The following is a 21,262-nucleotide window of genomic DNA, read 5'->3' on the forward strand; positions in this document are numbered from 1 at the left end:
ACAGGACACTCTCTGACTCATAATTTCAGCATCATCAGCAGTTAGCGTCCTTTCACCCTGACACTGACCCTCAGGATGTGCCGTTACCCCCCAAATGACTAATGATGCTGTATGTTAGCATATGGAGAGCATGACTGCAGGTGAGTGAGTGTGAGCTGGACAGGGAAGAGATAAGGAAGGAGACTGTTTGTATTTAATAAGACAGAGTGCCTCTCTTCATAAATAGTAGAATGACTGATGAATGACTGAACGGCTGCCATTCATTCCAACTTGGAACCCTCCGCAAGGACATCGCTATGGAAACTCTCCTTTCCTCCCTCACTCCTCTCTTGTACATCCATCATCTCATCTTTTTATTCAAATACTGCTTTCATCAGTAAAATTTAATTTCACAACTTTGGCCAGATAGCAGGGCTTTTCCAGCGCACAATCAATCCGTCCATCCATGTGTGGGCTATTAAGCTTTTGGCAGAAACTTGGCACTTTGCATATAGATGCACATAGTTATACTAAAACACCTCATCACACACACACACTCTTTCTCTATTCAAAGGGGTCAAATCATGATTTTCCTTGATCTTTTGATATAACAGAGCTCAATGTTCTATGTAGGCTAAACGTGCTCTAGCTTTCCTGCTCATCTCATTAGTATTCATAGGTATTCTTACGTAAGGTGTACTTCTAGCACACATGGGTGAATCTCATGAAACCTGTCAAGAACCTGTCTGGGTCATATTTCGCCCTAAAATCCAAAGAGAGAAATAAGTCCTGTTTTTAGGAAAATTAATGGTTTCTTTTAGCTGATATGATAATTGTTATTATTTTTTTTGTTTTGGCGTCGTAATATTTCTTAGTGAGATTACATAAACATACACAGTCATTCAAAGGTTAAAACATTAATAATGTCAAATATGTTTACAATCTAAAATGACCGGTTTGCTTTTTAATATATTTTAAAATGTAATTCATTTCTATGATGAATTTTCAAAAGTCACCTTGCATTGACGGAAAACCCACATCATATTTTTGCATGCAAAAAGTTAGCTATTCATGACAAACAAAGTTTACAAAAAGATTAGAGATGAAAGTGATCATATTGAACTAAACACAAACTGTCTTTGATGCAAAAAAACTTTATAAGAGAAAAAAATGACAAAAACAAAAAACTGATGACATGAGCCCTTTACAAACACAAATGTAACAAACTGAAGGTTTATGCAAAGCTTAACTACTTGAGCTGACACATAAACATCTCCTGCTTATCAAAAAGATTTAATTCTCCCATCACTGTTTGGAAAAATTCTGAAATTCATGGTGTGATCTGTTGACATAATTTGCGGTGCAGTAAAGAAGATTTTAATTGGACGGGGTCTGACACATCGGCGTTCTAATGAGCTGTGAATATGATCAAATGATCAGATGGCTAAGAAGCACAGAGACGAGGGTCATTATACCTGACACCCTCTGCTCATAGTGTGCACCTCAAAACTCAGTTCAGTGGGAGTGGGTTTAAGATCTGCGATTGGACTGTTATATTAGTACATACTGTGCTTTATAAGAGACCCTTTAGGAAATAGTTATTTCAAAGCATTTTGTCAAATTTACTATTAATTTCGGGGTCAAAATTGGCAAGCTTTGGATGAAAACTGTTTCAAAGTATTTTTTTTTCAGTGCTTGTAAGAACTTCACTTGCTGTTAAGGTGTAAGGCTTGTTCTTCCAAACAGCTTGGCTCCAGGATGTTCAGGTTAATAGGATGAAGATTATGCAATCTGCAAATTCAGTGTCACAGATTTTCATTTGGACAGAGATCAGGCTTTGACTGGGACTTTGTAGAACGTTCCCCTTCTTAAAGCGTTCCAACTTTAATTTGGCTTTGTGTTTGGGGTCAGTGTCCTGCCGAAAAACAAACCTTGTTCCAAGCTTCAGTTTTAAGCAGCATGAAACAGGTTTTTCGTGTTTTGCAGAATCCAATCTTTCTTTTCATTTAACAAGATGCCCCAGTCCCTGCTAATGAAAGGCCAGTACAGTGTCCTTTGAGGTGTGGGCAGTAGATTTGTGCCATGTATAATGCTTTACTCTTGGTCTCATTTTGTCGTAAAAGCTTTTCCCAACATTGTAAATGGATCTATTGTACAATATCTTGAATTTGTATGGATTTGGATAAAAAACAATCCACAAAACCTGTTCAGAAAGGGACCATCGCAGATTTACCAAAGATGCAGTCCACCACATTAACTACAAACATGTTCCAGTAACATAGGACAACCAGAAATGTTTTAGGGATGCACCAATAAATTCTGATGTTAAAAAGGGTTATTGTAGCTAAAACTGAAACCAAAATTAACATTTTCAGAAAAACTATAAATAACTCTAGGGAAAAATAAATATACTAAAATGTATTTGAAATACATTTATTTAATGATATGTATACTACAAATACATTTACATATTTATTAATAAAAATACCTTGCAATTGTACTTTTAGTTTACTAAACTGGTATACTTCTGCTGAATTTGTACAACTAATTACAACTAATTACAATAATCTGTGATCAAATGCTTGAAAAGGAAGGAAAAGCAGGCAACTAAAACAAAAGTCCAACTTGTGAAATTATGATCAACTGACAATAAATCGCAATTAACCAAAGTGACAGAGTGCAAAGCCTCAAACGGGCACTGGAGAGTCAGCAGTGGTCTGTCTAATGTGGTCAGACAAAGCAAAGCAGAGGAGTGTAGAGTTATTGATCCGTGACAAGCCGAGAAACTGGAGAGTGATCGATCTGAACAAGGCAGAGAGAAAGAGCAAAAAGAAGGAGAGAAATATAGAGTTAAAGAGTAGGGGGAGGAAATAGAACGATGAATAGATAAAGAAAGATATCTGGCGGATTGTGTGCACTACAATATACAACCATCAGAGCAATTGAAACTTGGGTCAAAATCCACTAAAACAATCTTTTACTATCCTAATTGTATATATATATATATATATATATATATATATATATATATATATATATATATATATACAGTATTGTTCAAAATAATAGCAGTACAATGTGACTAACCAGAATAATCAAGGTTTTTCGTATATTTTTTTATTGCTACGTGGCAAACAAGTTACCAGTAGGTTCAGTAGATTCTCAGAAAACAAATGAGACCCAGCATTCATGATATGCACGCTCTTAAGGCTGTGCAATTGGGCAATTAGTTGAATTAGTTGAAAGGGGTGTGTTCAAAAAAATAGCAGTGTGGCATTCAATCACTGAGGTCATCAATTTTGTGAAGAAACAGGTGTGAATCAGGTGGCCCCTATTTAAGGATGAAGCCAACACTTGTTGAACATGCATTTGAAAGCTGAGGAAAATGGGTCGTTCAAGACATTGTTCAGAAGAACAGCGTACTTTGATTAAAAAGTTGATTAGAGAGGGGAAAACCTATAAAGAGGTGCAAAAAATGATAGGCTGTTCAGCTAAAATGATCTCCAATGCCTTAAAATGGAGAGCAAAACCAGAGAGACGTGGAAGAAAACGGAAGACAACCATCAAAATGGATAGAAGAATAACCAGAATGGCAAAGGCTCAGCCAATGATCACCTCCAGGATGATCAAAGACAGTCTGGAGTTACCTGTAAGTACTGTGACAGTTAGAAGACGTCTGTGTGAAGCTAATCTATTTTCAAGAATCCCCCGCAAAGTCCCTCTGTTAAAAAAAAGGCATGTGCAGAAGAGGTTACAATTTGCCAAAGAACACATCAACTGGCCTAAAGAGAAATGGAGGAACATTTTGTGGACTGATGAGAGTAAAATTGTTCTTTTTGGGTCCAAGGGCCACAGGCAGTATGTGAGACGACCCCCAAACTCTGAATTCAAGCCACAGTACACAGTGAAGACAGTGAAGCATGGAGGTGCAAGCATCATGATATGGGCATGTTTCTCCTACTATGGTGTTGGGCCTATTTATCGCATACCAGGGATCATGGATCAGTTTGCATATGTTAAAATACTTGAAGAGGTCATGTTGCCCTATGCTGAAGAGGACATGCCCTTGAAATGGTTGTTTCAACAAGACAATGACCCAAAACACACTAGTAAACGTGCAAAGTCTTGGTTCCAAACCAACAAAATTAATGTTATGGAGTGGCCAGCCCAATCTCCAGACCTTAATCCAATTGAGAACTTGTGGGGTGATATCAAAAATGCTGTTTCTGAAGCAAAACCAAGAAATGTGAATGAATTGTGGAATGTTGTTAAAGAATCATGGAGTGGAATAACAGCTGAGAGGTGCCACAAGTTGGTTGACTCCATGCCACACAGATGTCAAGCAGTTTTAAAAAACTGTGGTCATACAACTAAATATTAGTTTAGTGATTCACAGGATTGCTAAATCCCAGAAAAAAAAATGTTTGTACAAAATAGTTTTGAGTTTGTACAGTCAAAGGTAGACACTGCTATTTTTTTGAACACACCCCTTTCAACTAATTGCCCAATTGCACAGCCTTAAGAGCGTGCATATCATGAATGCTGGGTCTTGTTTGTTTTCTGACAATCTACTGAACCTACTGGTAACTTGTTTGCCACGTAGCAATAAAAAATATACTAAAAACCTTGATTATTCTGGTTAGTCACATTGTACTGCTATTATTTTGAACAATACTGTATATATGTGTGTGTGTGTGTGTGTGTGTGTGTGTGTGTGTGTGTGTGTGTGTGTGTGTGTGTGTGTGTGTGTGTGTGTGTGTGTGTGTGTGTGCGTGCGTGCGTGTGTGTGTGCACAGGCATCCTTATTATACGCGATTGAATTTAATTAATATATCAGAATCATGTACTTACAATTAAAAGCTTTTATTCAGTTGACTTAGCCCTAACTAAATACATCTTTCTCCAATGAAAAATATTTTCTGTAAGATGCTACATTTGAGACATTAAAAACTCCATTTGGTTTTCAATGAGCTACAGTTTTTCCACCATTACGCTTTAGTAGCATCAATTAAAATCCATAAAAACACACACATACATTACAAACCCAGCAGCACACACACGGACAAAGGCAATTACGCATTCAATTTACTCTAATTTACCATAAAACTAATATTTCAGGCGTAAATTAGCTGAAGTCTGTAATTATCTGACATCATTCCATTAAACCGCAGCTATCCCGATTGGACTAACACATCAGCTATTAGATTAAAACCTCTCTATAAACCATTAAGCCCACGATGGCTTGTGATGCTGCTTCAGGATGAGCACTAGAGACAAAGAAGAACAGAAAGGCGTGTAGAACACACGGACAGAGCGAACAGAGGGAGACGGGGGACAGTTTGTTACAGTTCTTTAGAGGTGATTGATGAAACTAAAGGTGATAGAGGCAGAACGCAGGGAAATGAAGGATAACTTTCCCTCACCAGCCTCATAAATTTGGCCATGACAAACCATGCAGGATTATGAATTTGCAATCAAAATCAAATGTTAGATGGAAAACTTTCAAAATATAAATATAAATTTGCATTTATAAACACTTATAAGCCCCTCCCCCAAAATGCTGAGTCAGCCAATCAAACGTTGCAGAGGCTTTGGGGATGGAGTAGGGTTTCAGCTCATTTGTTGCCTGGCAACCAGGTGCTTTCCAAGGAAGGGTTGATCCCGAAGAGAGACCACAGATAGTGCTGTAATATAGCACAAACCCCCTGCTTCCTCCTGACTAACTCTGATGTCCACCCACCAGTGCGCGCACACACACACACACAGAGATACACCGGTCTCACCTCACAGGAATCTGTCAGCACTCTCACTAGAATCACCAACAGAGATGGGCCCTTGGGGGCTACACACTTGGTACATGAGTTAGTGATTATGGGCCGCTCGCTTGGGATTTCTCCAGCTTTTAGTAGAAAACACTGTTTTCACCTGTTTTCTGTGTACATATCCAAGTTGGCCCCTACCTTTAAAGGGACAGTTCACCAGAAAATACATTTTCTTCAACAGCTTACACACAAAATCTTAAATTGTCACACAATTTCTGAAACCTGACACTCAAACACCAGAACTACACACCAAATCTGCAAAACCATACACTTTGACTCAGTTTTCAATTTCATAAAATACTTTTTGCAAAACACAAATGTAACGCACAAAAATTTAACATTATTTGGATATTATGAATGCAGTGCTTCATTTCTATGCAAATTCTAGGATTTGTGTGTAAAGTTTTGAAAAAAGAAGCAAAGTTTTGAACATTTGAGTAAGCAGTAAAAAACAAATCTGTAACACTCAGTGTTCACTCAGCAGTTCCAAACCCCTATGACTCTCCTTTTCCTGTAAAAAAAAAATATTCAACATTTTATAATGCTGAAATATGGATCACTGAATGGGTCTGATTTGTTCTAATCTTTTACTTGGGAAGTTTTTTTGCAGTTGTAATTTTTTGATTAGAAATTGCTTTATTATTAATCATGAACCAGATGTTTTTTTTTTTCCTATGAATTTTTTTTCACTGTTTTATTGCCTACCTTATGAAAATTCTCAAAAAGCAGCATGATTTGAGGTCAACAGGTCATCCATACTATGTTTTTATTTATTTTTTCAAAGCGGAGGTTTGCTGTGCTTGTTTGTAAAGCTGGATAATTTGTGAGTAAATATCAATCTGACTATAACCATAATCATATGAATAAAATGATCCTCTTATTAATATTAATAGTAGTAGCAGAAGTATTATTTTACAGTGCAACTATAACATTTAAATAAACAAGAGTAAGCGTTAGTTCTGGCAGGTCATGTTAGTCTCTCAGCTGATCCCCATGTGCCTACAGTATGGGAATACGACACCTATCGAAGCATAAGGTCTCTCAGTATTATTAGCAGTTATATGCGGGGACGATACACAAAAATGAAAATTTGGTTTTGAAGTCACGGTCTGGTAGGTTTTCAGCACAGCAGGGGAAAAACAAATCATAAATCACTTCTTTTTTTATTAAAAATGGGTTTACTGAACAAACTATGGCTCTATGACTGCAACACACTCTTTGTACTTCAGCTTACAGTGCTGTTGTGATTAAGGGAAGAGATCTGAAGACATTTGGATGCAAAATATTTCAGCAAAATGCATATTTTAATTAGAGTTATTGCACTGTTTGCTGCACTATTGCACGCTGGCGCTCTCTGCACTCTGTGAAGTTTAACAGAGACTTGCATGCTATCATTTATGCAAAATAAAAATCCTACTAAACAGAAAATTTACAATTACATCCATATTAAGCTACTAGGGCTAGGGGGTTGGAACAAAAAAACAAAGAAATGTGCAATAATAGTACTGATGTTTGCCATAAAAAGTGCATCCAATTGCCCAACAAATTTTGGATGTCTGGACCAAAGTTTTTACCAAACATTACCAAAATATATTTCATGCAATTAAATGAGATGTACATCAAATTGCTGAAAATTAAACACTATTTTACATGTGCATGCCATTTACTAAGCTAAAAACTTGAAAAATCACCTAATGAACTGACCTGGGTGAGACTGTGTATCAGTCAAGCTTTCATTGTGACCACAAACTCTGAAAGGGAACAAGGTAATGAATTCTTTAAGACCCAAATAACACAACTCTGTCATGATAATATCCTGTCAGTAGATCATTCTGCATGAATAATGTAAATTGTACAAAAAATTTTTTCAAGTGTTACGAAGGGTGTCCAAGTGAGTTAGAAGTTTAAATGACACACCAGCGTCACAGTAGAAAGCCTTTTTGTTACATATTAACAAGAGCTTGTTTTATGTATTTATTTATTTAGGAGAGAGAGAGTGGCAGTGCGCAGCTAATGTCGCCTAGGGCTTCATATTCAGCCTCACTGTCCGCGGCTCTTGCTGGGTCAGTGTTTGCGCTGGTGTGTGAGTGTGGCAAGGTACTGACACAATACTCAAACAGGGCATACCCATGGTGACGTTACCGTAGCAACCATCCCCTTCCTGCTGACAAAAGAAGTTAAACTGTGTGTGTGTTGTGAAGTGCGCGAGTACATCCTGATTTTTCCTGTGATATTGTCTGCATGCATTCAGCATTTTATATCTCAGAAAGTACACAGGCTGCAGCGACTGTCAGATCGTAAGCATAAATATCGCAGGAAGATACACACACGTTCATAAAACAAGCCCTCGTCTTCAGTCTGGGTGTGTTCAGGTTGGACTGATGCTAGCTGACAAGGGCGTTACATCACCAAACAACACAAATCTGTCTGTCAAGAGACACAGTGGAGAAGAGTGATTTTCCCTGTGGCTCACTGGACACTGGACAGAAATTAGGCTACTTGAAATAATCAAAAAAGATTCCAGGCGTTTGGATTTACTGGTGCATCATGTGTCATACGACATATCACATCCAGTTCTCTATTCGCTTTTTGAAGACGTTTATTCACTCTAACTTAAATAATGTATAAAATATAAAAGTGAAGGTAAATTTAACACGAAAATAATTGTAAGAAAATTTAAGGAATAAATTTAATTTCTCAAAATTAAGAATGTTTATGATTACAATAAGAACGAATATGTGCCATTGGGTTCAAATTGGAATTTGTTTTATTTTTTTTAATAAGTTTATTGACGCTCGCAAAGACCCGCCCCCCTTCATTACTGTTTGCTATTTCCAGCAAGCCATGCTGTTCTCAGGCTACACATCATGTTGTCACGCAGTGAAAAATACATCGCAAGACAGAGCAGGTTCCTTCTGGTATGAAACAAAGTCTCAGCTTTCAAATTGTGTCATTTTTTAATTCAAACAATAAATACCGTTTATATACTTTTATTTTGTTCTCACATTCTTTCTTGTAAGTCCTCCCTCACAGTGGCACAGTTGAATGAGAGGCTCATTATGCAGCTCATTATGCAGGGCTTTGTCTTCTCAGGTGTAAATCACAATGTTATTCATGATAGTTGACGCCTACTCGCATATGACTTTTACCAACAAAAAGTGTCTTAGAAAATGTAAATCAATATATTGTTTTCTGTGAATGAGTAAACAAGATGATTTTCACATAATTTAGAAAGAAAAATTCTAGGCTACAAGCTCCAGTTCTCAACAGTCCCGGGAACCAATGTTATGTGTTTTATGGCCTTATTCAAGTTATTTAACATTTTTAGTTTTTCATTAACCATGCATAACATTTTTTTTCTCAAAAATACAATCATGTACATGCATGCATTTCACATATTATCATAGCCCAGTTTGTGCTGACTACAGTGATGTTAGACTTTACCCATTTAGATATTTATAAGAAACTGAAAAAAGCACAAATATCAGGGCATGACAAAACTTCTCCAGGCCCCAAAAATACCCTTATACTCCAGAGGGTTAAGACTGGTCAGATCGCCTGTCAATCAAACTCCCTGCAAAGGGTCAGAGAGCTCTCAAATTTCATCAAAAATATGCTAATTTGTGTTCCGAAGATGAACGAAAGTCTTACGGTTTTGGACAAAAAACTTTACAATCATTACTATTAGCCATTCTGTTTAATGAGAGTAGAAGAGTAGTTTTTCACCTCATAATGTATTTTATGGATTAAATTTCATGCTAAATAAGCAATAAAATTAATTTTTAAAACATTTATTATCTATATATCCACAGGTATACTATAAAAGGTGGGCAAATAGCATGAGCATTTACAGTACTGTAACGCTAGCAACCGAAAGAAGCAAAAACATAAACAAAGCTATTAATTACTGTACACCAATTATTTTAATGCATTTTAATATAAATTTCTGAAATTCCCTTTTTTTCCAATTGAATATTTAGACCAAGGAACACATTATATACATCAAAATAATATAAAATCTAAGAACAGAAATGCTCTAAATGTTAATAATGGTATGTAACAGTCAGCTTTTCACATTCCCTGTCAGTGTTCCTTTCTGACTTCATCACTTCCTCTCCCTTCTCTCTCGGTCCAAGGCGGATGAACTCTGAGCTTACATTAGTGACTCCCGTTGTCTTGGAAACCAGTACCGTTACCCTGACAGCGATGACAAGCACCTGTAACCCCGGAGATTCATTAGTGACAGTAGCCATGGAGTTCTCCAATCAGTAAAGTTTTTGCACCAGTGTCATTAAGAGTTTCCTTGGGGGCTGTGTCTGTGTGTGTATATCCTGTGTGTGTGTGTGTGTGTGTGTATATGCATGTACACTTAAGATATAAATACTATCATATCTCCATAGGACATAATGTCATCACCTGACATTCCCTCACTTTCTCAATGTCTCTGTTATCCTCATGGACATACAGTCACACACATGCACACAGGTATTGGCAAGCTCTGGCTTGTTATTTCTGATTAAGTGTATTCGGGCTTCCCATGGGATTGCCCTTGCAATTAAGGAATAAAACACACAAATGCACACAGGAATCCAGGTTTCAATTAACAAATATAACCCATCACATATGGGATAAAACAATTAAAACCTGTCAAATATAACACTAGAGGCTAACAATGTCTCATATGCATGCTCTGATATGCTGGTTATCTTGAGCATGCATGCATCATACGTGCATATGTGTGCATTTAATTAAATATCCTATAGTATATGTTTGATTTCTCAGTTTATGAATGTTTACTCTGATTTTTATTGCGGGCTGAGAAACACATTTGCCGAAAAGAGCTAAGGTTTTTCTTTAAGGACAGTGGTCTCCAATAATTAATGATACTTTTTAATGACATACATCACTAGTTCTATAGAGTGTAACAGTCGGGTTCCAGAAATCTGATTCATTTACTCCATAGGGGATTCGATTTTTAATGAACTTACAAACCGTTAAAGACAGACCTGCTGCGAGCTATGAGGTTTTTCGATGACATATGTTTTTGCTGAAGCCATATGTGTACAGTACTTAATCTTGTTTTAAAAATAATAATGTTCAATAGCAGAATTCCTGGTGAAAAACTAAATTATCCATGATTCTGCAAAAAAAAAAAAAAACAACTATTTGAGAATTGCGACAAGAAAATATAACTCCTTAACAAAGACTTCACATTTTTTTTTATACTTCCGAAACCAAGTCCGCTCAATATGTTTTGCACTTTCTTGCTTACGCTTAAATACTAAAATTATTTTAAATTATTAAATACTAAAAATGCCACAGCGATAGTTAGAATTTTCATTTACTCATCCTCATTTCATTTCAAGGCCAGATGACATTCTGTTACTTTTGGTGAACTATCTTTTTAAAAAAATCATGTCTTGTTGAGTAATGGTGTACTATTTCACTTCTATGCATCAGAATTTAGATTTTATTTAATAACAGACAACAGAAAAATCTGCCAAATCTGCTAAAATCTAAGTAAATCACAAATATATGCACGTTTAAATGCCACAGGGGGATATCTCAAACTTGAAATATAATATACATATTATATTTCAAGTTTGAGATTTCACTCTTCTTCATCTATCAAACTATGAATCATTCATTCAGTGAATAGTGGTAGAGTGAAAAAGTCAGCACTTTTGGACAAATTTGTAAAATGTTTTTTTCTTACATAACAATACTAAACAAGAGATGTCCTTTTTATCAAATTGACATCTATGCTGTTGTACGGGAAAGTCTCTAGGTATCATGTTGAAGCTTATGTCATTAATATAGTAAACATTGTAGGTATTGACTGGCAATTGACTGCACGGTCTGAACAAACAGAGTAGATCTCTCACATTAAAACGATAGTGTGGACAGTCAATCCTAATGATCGGATTACAGTGCAGTGACAATGACGGCATAGAGACCCCTTTGATATTGGCTAATTATTAATCACTTAGCCACCATCATCCCAACCTGATTCAGAACCTGATGACCATTACACACATTCTTCAAAATATGTTCTTTTGTGTTCAGCAAAAACTTTTTTTATCAGATCTGAAAGAGTTTGAGGGTGAATAAATAATGGCTGAATTTTCATTTTGGGGAGTACTATCTCTTTAATATTTTCAACTACACACAATTCCTCATAACTGTGTCCTTTTACGACGTTCCCTTCAGAAAATAAATCGACAAATGTTTCACAACCTGGGAAGTGCATGAAATCAGACACAATCACACTCTCACGTCTCATGGTTAACATCAGAGGGCATGAAAGGAGACATGAGACACAAATACTCACTCACGGGGAAGACCAGCAGTTACGTAACGCAGCCAAATTGCTTTGTTTCTCTGCTGCGAGTCAAATAATGTCACTAAAGGGACAGAGTAGCACTACTATGGTAATTTCTAGGGTAATCCTTGTGAGATATGCACAGACTTGAGTTATGAATATAATTTTTTGTGTCATAACTTTATGCACAAGAAAAGCTCCCTGGATGGAATTTATGACGCAACATGGAGAATTCTCTCGTAATTTTTTTCTTCGCATTCAGGCTGCTTTGCCTCTCTAAGCCCCTTAAGAACTTAGGAAAATGCAATACATGAAAATGTTGATGATTTTTTCATTGCACTGAGGGGAGAAGCAGGTGAACAATACGGACAAACCATGCTGCATGCAGCAATTATTCATCAGTCAGAGGCTAGCTCACGGCCACGGTGAACATCACCAAGTGAGAGGGACAACAATGAATAAGTGAGACAGAAACAAAAGCAGTTCTCCACCCAGATAAAGGCTGAGAGGGAGAGGTGTGCTAACAGCACAGCATGTCTAATTGCCAGAGTTTAATTACTGTATACTGTATAAACAAACAATATGGTTATTGCTTTAAGGAGCTGTTTGTACCCAACATGAAACTAAAATTCCTTTTGTTGTATAAAGGTGTAATTATTTAATTTGAGATTTATTAGTTCATTAATGAACTAAAATATATTTAACCTTGCAGTATTTTTATATTACTCTATATACACATTTTTATAATGATGGTGACTATTAATATACAGTATATTTCATTAATATATAGAGAATGTGATGGTTCTCAGAGCTGTTTATAGCTGATCTGAAACTGTAAACTACTTTTGATGTAACAAGGTGTAGTAATTATGTTATTTATCAATTTAATAAAGAAAAAATACATAAAAACTACAGTATTTTATATTGACATAATATATTGCATATGATATATAGTTGATATATAATGAACATGTTTATTCTCAAGCTATTTAAAGCTAAATTTTAAACTAAATTATTTTTGTTTGTAACAGCTATTTATTATATTTTATTATTTGATCAGTTTAATTAATAAATAAGCAAATAAAATGTATAAACTTCACAGTATATTTAGTTCACTTTTTTTATCGTATACTCCTTTTGCACAATGTTTGACTATATATTGCCAATAATATAGTATTTTATATTTGGTTAATAAATATGATTATTTCTGTATTTTTCTAAATATTTCTTTTATTTTATTTTATCAGTGTAATGTATAAACTAACAAAAAAAAACTTTGCAGAATTTCTATTTTACTTTATTTGTCATTTATTATTGTTATTTTTATTTTTGACTGTATACTGATGATAAAGCTTTGCACTATTTTCATTGTAAGTGCTAATACTGCAAATGCAATTCCTTTCAAGCCAATATACTGTTCCATCCTAAATTGAAAATAAGTGAGAGCACACACGTAGAAAGGATATGGGCTGCACACAAGTGCAAGGCACCAGCTGCGGGGTCGTGTGCTCTGGTGGAGCCAGAAGAACACCACTGGTGCAAGGGACGGGTATGGAAGCTGCACATTCTCCTTCACCTCTGCCACGCTGCCAGTGGACTCCCAAGATGCTCCGCCACTTCCAGTAAGGCCACCGGGCATGTCCTCTGCCTCCTCGAGGCATGTGCCATCAGCCGGTGCAGTCAGGCTGGTATGGGCCTGATCCGGCCACAGGGATGGTTCTGTGTCCCCACCAGTGGTCATGATGATAGAATGATGGGCAGCAATGCGACCCTGCTGATAGGAACGTCACTCACATACCAGTCCTCCATCCTAAGAATATTTGCTTAAGCACATTATGCATTCAGCTTTCTCTGCATAGGAATAGGGTTAGTCCATCTAAAAAATAATTTACTCGCCCTCGTGTCCTTTCAAATCCACTTGACTTTGTGCTCCATGGAAGGGTTAGTTACATTGATTGTGTAAATACCTCAATACATATACTGTAATATACTAGCTTATGAAGAGATAGAAAGTTCCTTTAATAAAAAGGTAAGTCAGAGGAACATCAATCATGTTCTCTGTTCATTACCATTAAGGCCATCACTAGAGTGGAGCCAAAACTGACATCTATTCCCTGCAGTAGGGCTTTTAGATGTCTATGCAGAAAGTGCTGGCAACCCTATTTTTTGTCAGGATTATTATTATCACTTTTCATGCTTTATAATGTAATCTAAAGACTAAACTGTAAAGCGTAGAAACTTAGAAACATAAAACTTTGGAATTAAGGCCAACTGCTTTACAAGGAATACAAATTGCACAAATTGGAATGTTGTAGCGCTGTACAGCAAATGAAGAAATAAACAAACCCTGAGTTTCTTGGTTATACTTCATGAACTGTTTTTGAAATAAGGTCTATCAATGACAAATAATGAAATGGGCAGGGCTTCTGTAAATAAGAAAACATGCGTGAAAAAATATTCATTAATAATAAAACTTTCTATATCGGTAATCTCTGCTGGAGTGTAAAACTGTCTATAAGAAAATCCTTCTTCATTGAATAAAATAAAGAAATAAATAAAAATTAAGAAGTTGAAATATACATTAAGACCTAATTTCAGAGAATATATTATGAAATTAGCATGTCTTTTTTAATTGGCAGATGTTTATAAATAATTGTATTTCCCTTTTTCCAACATTAGTCTTACAAGTTTAACAAATCTTGAGTAAACAGTAAAACTTTTATTAATATCAATGTAAAAAGAATGCAAAAATGCTATTAAATTACCCACACCGTAGATGCTAAAAAATATATCAATTTGTAAAGACAATACATGCAACTGTACCGTAAAATAGTTTGAAAAGGTTACAGTAAAAACCTGTTAACTAAGTTACATAACACTAGGTGTAGGCAAGGCAGACATATGAGAATTTTACTGTAAACTGTCAAATTAATTATTTTTCAGGATTAATAAAGTAAAACGAAATAAATAACCACATTTACATTTAAATTATACTAAAAATATGCATTACATGTTTGAAAAGAATGAACAATCAAGGGAATTCCCAGAATCCCTGCTCAAAATGTCATGTTTATATTTCATTCTCGTTTAACCTGTTTTGTTTTAACAATGATGCCCACATACTTTAACAATTTATGTTATTCTGTAAATGCTTTTAATACATATTGTAGTGTCGTGTGTGTTACTCCGGCGTAATTTCGTGTAAGACTAATAACGTTACCTGTTTCCATGTTTTATGATTATCATTATCACATCAAAGTCATTATTTGGCCTTACATTGTCTCGTCCTTGTTATTATCATTACATTTTCCAGTAGAAAACAGATTTATTAGTTAGATAAATTAACGTTACATCTTTTTATCATATTGTAAAATAGACAAAGTCAAACAAAAATGCCATTCCCTACTGCTTGCAACATCGTCACTGCATTTTATACGCTAAACTTCTGCCAGTTTCTTATAGTAAATTGAAGCAAACATTTTTTTTCCATTGTAGTTTTCTTACCGTGTGTGAAATGACAGCACGTTCTGGCTCATGCTCTCAACTGCGGCTCCCAATCCCACATAAAATTAGTCCCATCAGGTTCCTTCTTCATGAAAGGATCCGAGAAGCAAGGATGATGCATAAAACTCTGAGTTACATCTGGTTTAGGAAACTCCTTGTGTGATAATACTCCGTGAAAAGCGCGAGGGTCAGCGCGGCGCGTCTTGGCTCAATCGCCTCAGAAGCCTGAAGTTTCTACTGGACGCGTGACGAGCTCTGTGTCGCGAGGAGAACTCCTCTTCGCGCGCTCTCTCTCTCTCTCTCTCTCTCTCTCTCTCTCTCTCTCTCTCTCTCTCTCTCATCAGAACAGACGCGCATCGTCCACAGCAGCGCAGTTTATTTCTTCTGGAAGAAAGAGAGATGTAGAGGACAGGGATTCCCCCAGGAACAGGTCCAGATTCAGGAAAAACATTTCTAGCTTCTTTCACACACTCCCCTGACGGCATAAATTTGCCTTAAAGATCAGATTTATGTTATTTCGAGGGCACAGTTTTCATATGATTACTTCTTCATCCAGTATTAGGTGATATGAGCTCTTCTACTTAAGATATGGTCACCTCAGACCTTTCTCTTTGTCTCTGCTGCTCTTAATGAGCTCATCCCTAAGGACTTTTAGTCCACTCTCACCTCTGACCTTTCAGAGCTTGACCTTTGATTACCTTACATTACATTTCTTGGGTCTCAAATCAGCTATTATTCTTAGCTTCTTTGTTTTGGTGTCAGAGAACACATAAGAACAACCACACACCTCCGCCTGGTATCTCAATGAGGACTTGTACTAGAATTCTGTTTTCATATTTCATATTCATATCATATATTTGAATTGTATACATTTTTTTAAGTTAAGTCAAACTAAGAATATTTTGCATTTTTATTTATCATATTCCACATTTAACAGTGTTCCAGAGGAGGTTTTTTTTAGACTGATGGGATTTTTTTTTTTAAATCAGTGAACACCATCATAAATCTTGTGTATTTCGCCATAACATGAAGTTATTTCAACATAATATCAAACTTTTCCTATGTGTGAAACAGAGCTCTACATTTTTCATGCACTGTATTTAATGAATATGCAGAATGAGAGTCTGAACAGCTGATGAAAACATCCCAACAATCCACAGGTAATCCACACCAGTCCCGTCCATCCAAAAATATGTCACCTGTGAAGCAATAAACTGTGTGTTCATAAGAGACAAATTCACCGTGATGTTTGAACTTCAAAATGTTGTTTCTGGCTAAAATATGAGTGCTCTTATATCCATAATATTAGTTTCTCCAGTGAAAGTCATGTCATTTTAACTAGCGTACACAGATCAGATGTGATTTACAAGCAAAAACAGTTCTAAACAAACGTGTTATTTGATGTGAGAGGACAACAGGGTACAGACTTTTTCACTGGAGGAAGTGTTATTATTATGGGTTATGGGTTGGTATTTTAGCCAGAAGCCATGGTTTAAAGGTAAAACCTTAATGATGGATTTGTTTCTCATAAATATGCAGCTTTAACTTCACAAGATGTTAACTGATGGACAGGAGTGGTGTGGATTACTGTGTGGTTTTTATCAGCTGTTTGGGCTCTCATTTCGATGGCACCCATTCACTGCAGAAGACCTATTAGTAAGTGATGTAATGCTACATTTCTCCAAATCTGTTCTGATGAAGAAACAAGCTACATCTTGATTGGCCTGAAGTTGAGTAAATATTCTGCAAATTTTCATTTTTGGATAATTTAATTCTTCTTTTTGAGCACCAAACTTCACATCTTACATCAATATACTGCCTTTGGCTAATAAAATACTGTATTATGCTGTGATTATATGTTTTTAATATTGTAGAGAGAGGGGAAATCCTATTATTCATTTATTCACTATTTGAAGTAAGCCAAATCTGGCATTCTCCCTTTGGGGGCATTTGAACATGTCTTCATTTGAAAAAAAAAATAAATAAAATTATACACTAAAAAAAAAATAAAAAAAAAAAATGTTGTCTGTGTGTGTGTTTTCAAAACATGCTAAATGTTTTAGTAGGTTAAGGGGTAATTATAATACACTGACACAAAAGCATCATATACAGCTGAGTAAACATGTTTGTGTGCTATCTGATTCTTTGCCAGATATATGATATATGCATTAGTTTTGTGACCCAGGTTAGGTTGCCATAACAACCACTGCGATGACATCACCACAAAATGCATTCTGTCTTTTTTTTTTCATGTTCCCTTTTAGAAGTAGTGTCCATTTGAATCATGTGGAGTGGAGCTAAAGTTAATGCAAAACTTTGTTCTAAACACACCTAAATCATCTAATCAGTGTCTTCGGGATTACAGTCGAGTGTGATAGAGCAGGACTGGAAATAAACTCCTCAGGACAGTGACCCTCAAGAAATGAGATCTAAATTAGAGGCTGATAAGACTGAAAAAACAGAAGCATTACGGTGAAAAAAGGGCTAATCGCAAATGACTTCCTGAGATGTAAGTGGATCCTCCTCAAATGATTGTGGAGATGAAGCGCTCAGGCTAATGGTGCATGTAAGCATCTATTAAACCAAGTGCATGCTTTGTGCTCTGTTTGTGGGAGTTTGAGCTGTAGAGAGGAGCGATTATAGATTTAAACAGGTTACTGGCCTATAGCTTTCCACTGTGACTGCAGTTCCCTAAAACTGCAGCATGGGCAATACAGCCTCACACACACACACACACACTTTCAATCTCTCTCATACCTGTATGCACATTTAAATGTGACTGATTTACTTTCAATTTAAATTGACATTGACTATATGAAGAATACTATTTCTACGTAATATAGACTAATCATAACTCAAAAGATAATATTTAAATGATAATTAATCTATTTATAATTAGTAAAGACTAATCCTAACCCAAAAGCTATCTTTTTTGCATTTAATAAATAAATGAACTAATGCCTAAGCACATATTCGTGTCATAAAAAGAACGAAAAATACGTAACACACCTTTCTTTACTACAGTTAAGCAAAGTTCACATGTGATTTGGTAATTTTGCAGAAAAGGATTTATAGTCTGGTTTTAGCATTAGGCCTGTGTGATGGATTGAGGACAGAGCCAAAATCAATGTGATCACTCAGTGGAGTAAATGAAGGGAAACAACACTATAGGTGACGTGATGTGTTTGATCCACTGCAGTGCTTCTTCCTCAAGTAAGTCACGAGCACATAGAGGGAAAAGGTCAACCAAGGTAAAGCACTGACTGCTTAAAAAATGAGTAACATGGATAATATATAACAAGGTGGCCCTTTTAACAAATAGGGTGTGAAAATGACTTGGAAGTTTTCAAGCTAAAGTTTAATTTTGCCCATTTTCAACAAAGCGAAATCATGTGAAAAAAGTAAGATCATAAATGTAATATGTGTAGTTTTATTTTATATTAATTATATATTTTATCTACTGTACCTGCCAAGTTGTACAAAAAGGTGTCACAACTCTATAGAATTTAACCTTTTTGTTTAAACATTTAAATGGGACTAAATATTTATAATGAAATCCTTTAAGTTAAATATTCATCAATTACGTGAGTGTGTGTGTGCATACATTTATTTAATGTTAGATAACAGTTTTTTAATTTTGTCCTTAAAATGAACGAGAAACCAATTTATTCCCTACTGGTGAAAAGTGCCAGGTAATGATGAAATAGTTGGCAGTTACATTCTTTACATGAATTTACATAATTGAGTTTCCTTTTATATGCGAATAATTCAGCTTTACTAAAATACACTAAAACTAGTGTCCTACTGTTTAATGGCTCTCTTTGTAGTAAAATCTGACTGCTCATTAAACCAGCAGCTGAGGCACAAGAAAGTCATTTGCTCTCTGTGCAGCCGGAACATGCAGTGATTATTGTTTGCTTGGATTTGGTAACTGAATACTGTTTAATCAACACTGGAACACCTTCATTATTCTGAACCGATGTATATAACATGCTGAAATGATCTATGGGACATAAACAGTGATATGTGATCAACCTGACCTTTATTCACTAGCAGGGAAGAATAATGTAACAATGGAGACTGGAGTAATGGCTGCTGAAAAATCAGCTGTGCATCATGGGAATAAATTACATTTGAATATATATTCAAATATAAAAGAGTTATTTTATACTGTAATATTATTTCACTATTTTCTGTATTTTTGAGCAAATAAATACAGCACAGGTAAGCATCCGAAACTTCTTTCAATAACATATTTATTGCCATTATATGTGTCTTCAAATGCATAAAAAACACATTAAAGAGATTGTAAATGGGCATTTTTAAATCTAGCTACTACAGCAAGGCACAGCAATGATAATCACACACAAAGTGTGTGTTCCCTTTAGTTTATGAATTTAAATATATATATACATCTGTATTCAAAACCTCATCTGCCAAAAGGACAGTAACTGAGGGTGAGGTTGCTTAGCAACCTTTGGCCTTGATGAGAGAAACTGTAGTCACCATTAAGTGATCACAGGTACACACACACACACACACACACACACACACAATCACACAAGCGAATTCAAATGGCAGGTGATATTCCTTAGATGAATTAAGAGTTTGTTAACCTTCATTTTATTAGTAAAAGATTAATGAGGACAGAGGAAGCTTGTTCTGTAGGTAGAGGAAGCTGATAAGGGAGTTTTATTGCAAACACAGAGCGCCGAATCAGCGACTTCCATTGTTTTAACGGAGGCGGTAAAGGGGAGATGTGTGTGAGAGATTTATCATACACTTATACACATGCAAAGACCTTCCCTTGTGTGCAGAAGCATTTTTACATCATAAAGCTGCTTGTGTCCCTATATAGTGTAAATTCAGACATCAGTAAAGTGTGTTCAGGTAGCTGACGATGTTCACACACACACACACACACACACACACACACACACTGAGAATGACAAGTCAATTACTCTCATATCTGCTGACATAGCATCTCATAAATGACATTTTATTAAAAGCACTTAACACATCCATCTGTTCATGGGGCGATAATATATACTGGGTTATGGGGTTTTTTATGGTAACATCAAATGTTAGTATATTAAATGAGTTTTATTAGAATGCATGGACAATAGTAAATACATATGCTGTGCTGTGTTTATGTGTTTAAGGATTTAATATTGAAAAGTATAATACTAATCAAAGGTTGTGCTTGATTGAGCCATTAAAAACGAAATACTAAAATAATACATATAGCTAAAGGCTGATTATAAAGCAATCAAGAAAATCAGAAAGATTAACCTCTCTACACTGCGAGGGAAAAAAAAAATCAACATGAGAAATTGAGGTGTCACCATCAGTAAAATAACTTGAAAGTAAGTAAAGTGATATAACTTCATGTTGATCAGATGAATGATTAGCATCTGCGGACTAGCGAGTGTGTTTTTTATGTTGTTCTCATTGCAGTACTGCCACCTAAAGGTCAACACTGTTAATACTGAATATGTAATTTTTTAAAATTCTTATGTGTGGTGACAACATGTATGTATTTTTGTGACTTGTTTTTGAATGAAGTATCAAAATGGGGAGTTCATGCCGAGGTTTGTGTCAAACTGAAGCTTCTGTCGTTTATGGTGTCTCACCC

At 35.7% G+C, this 21,262-nt stretch overlaps 1 protein-coding gene across 1 annotated transcript in view; it reads right to left on the bottom strand.

Annotated features, from left to right (window-relative positions):
* Window positions 1–15,907, bottom strand: part of LOC113044548 (voltage-dependent T-type calcium channel subunit alpha-1H-like) — an 87,099-nt gene extending 71,192 nt beyond the window's left edge. The window contains exons 1-2 of the mRNA XM_026204628.1: window positions 15,628–15,907; window positions 13,590–13,894 (exon numbers count right to left, since the gene is read on the bottom strand). Coding sequence (XP_026060413.1) covers window positions 13,590–13,864 — 275 coding nt within the window. The 5' untranslated portion in view covers window positions 13,865–13,894; window positions 15,628–15,907. The remainder of the gene's footprint in view (window positions 1–13,589; window positions 13,895–15,627) is intronic.
* Between the last annotated feature and the right edge of the window lie 5,355 nt (window positions 15,908–21,262).

Source organism: Carassius auratus, chromosome 26 (genome assembly GCF_003368295.1).
Source record: "Carassius auratus strain Wakin chromosome 26, ASM336829v1, whole genome shotgun sequence".
In the NCBI taxonomy this organism is placed as follows: Eukaryota; Metazoa; Chordata; class Actinopteri; order Cypriniformes; family Cyprinidae; genus Carassius; species Carassius auratus.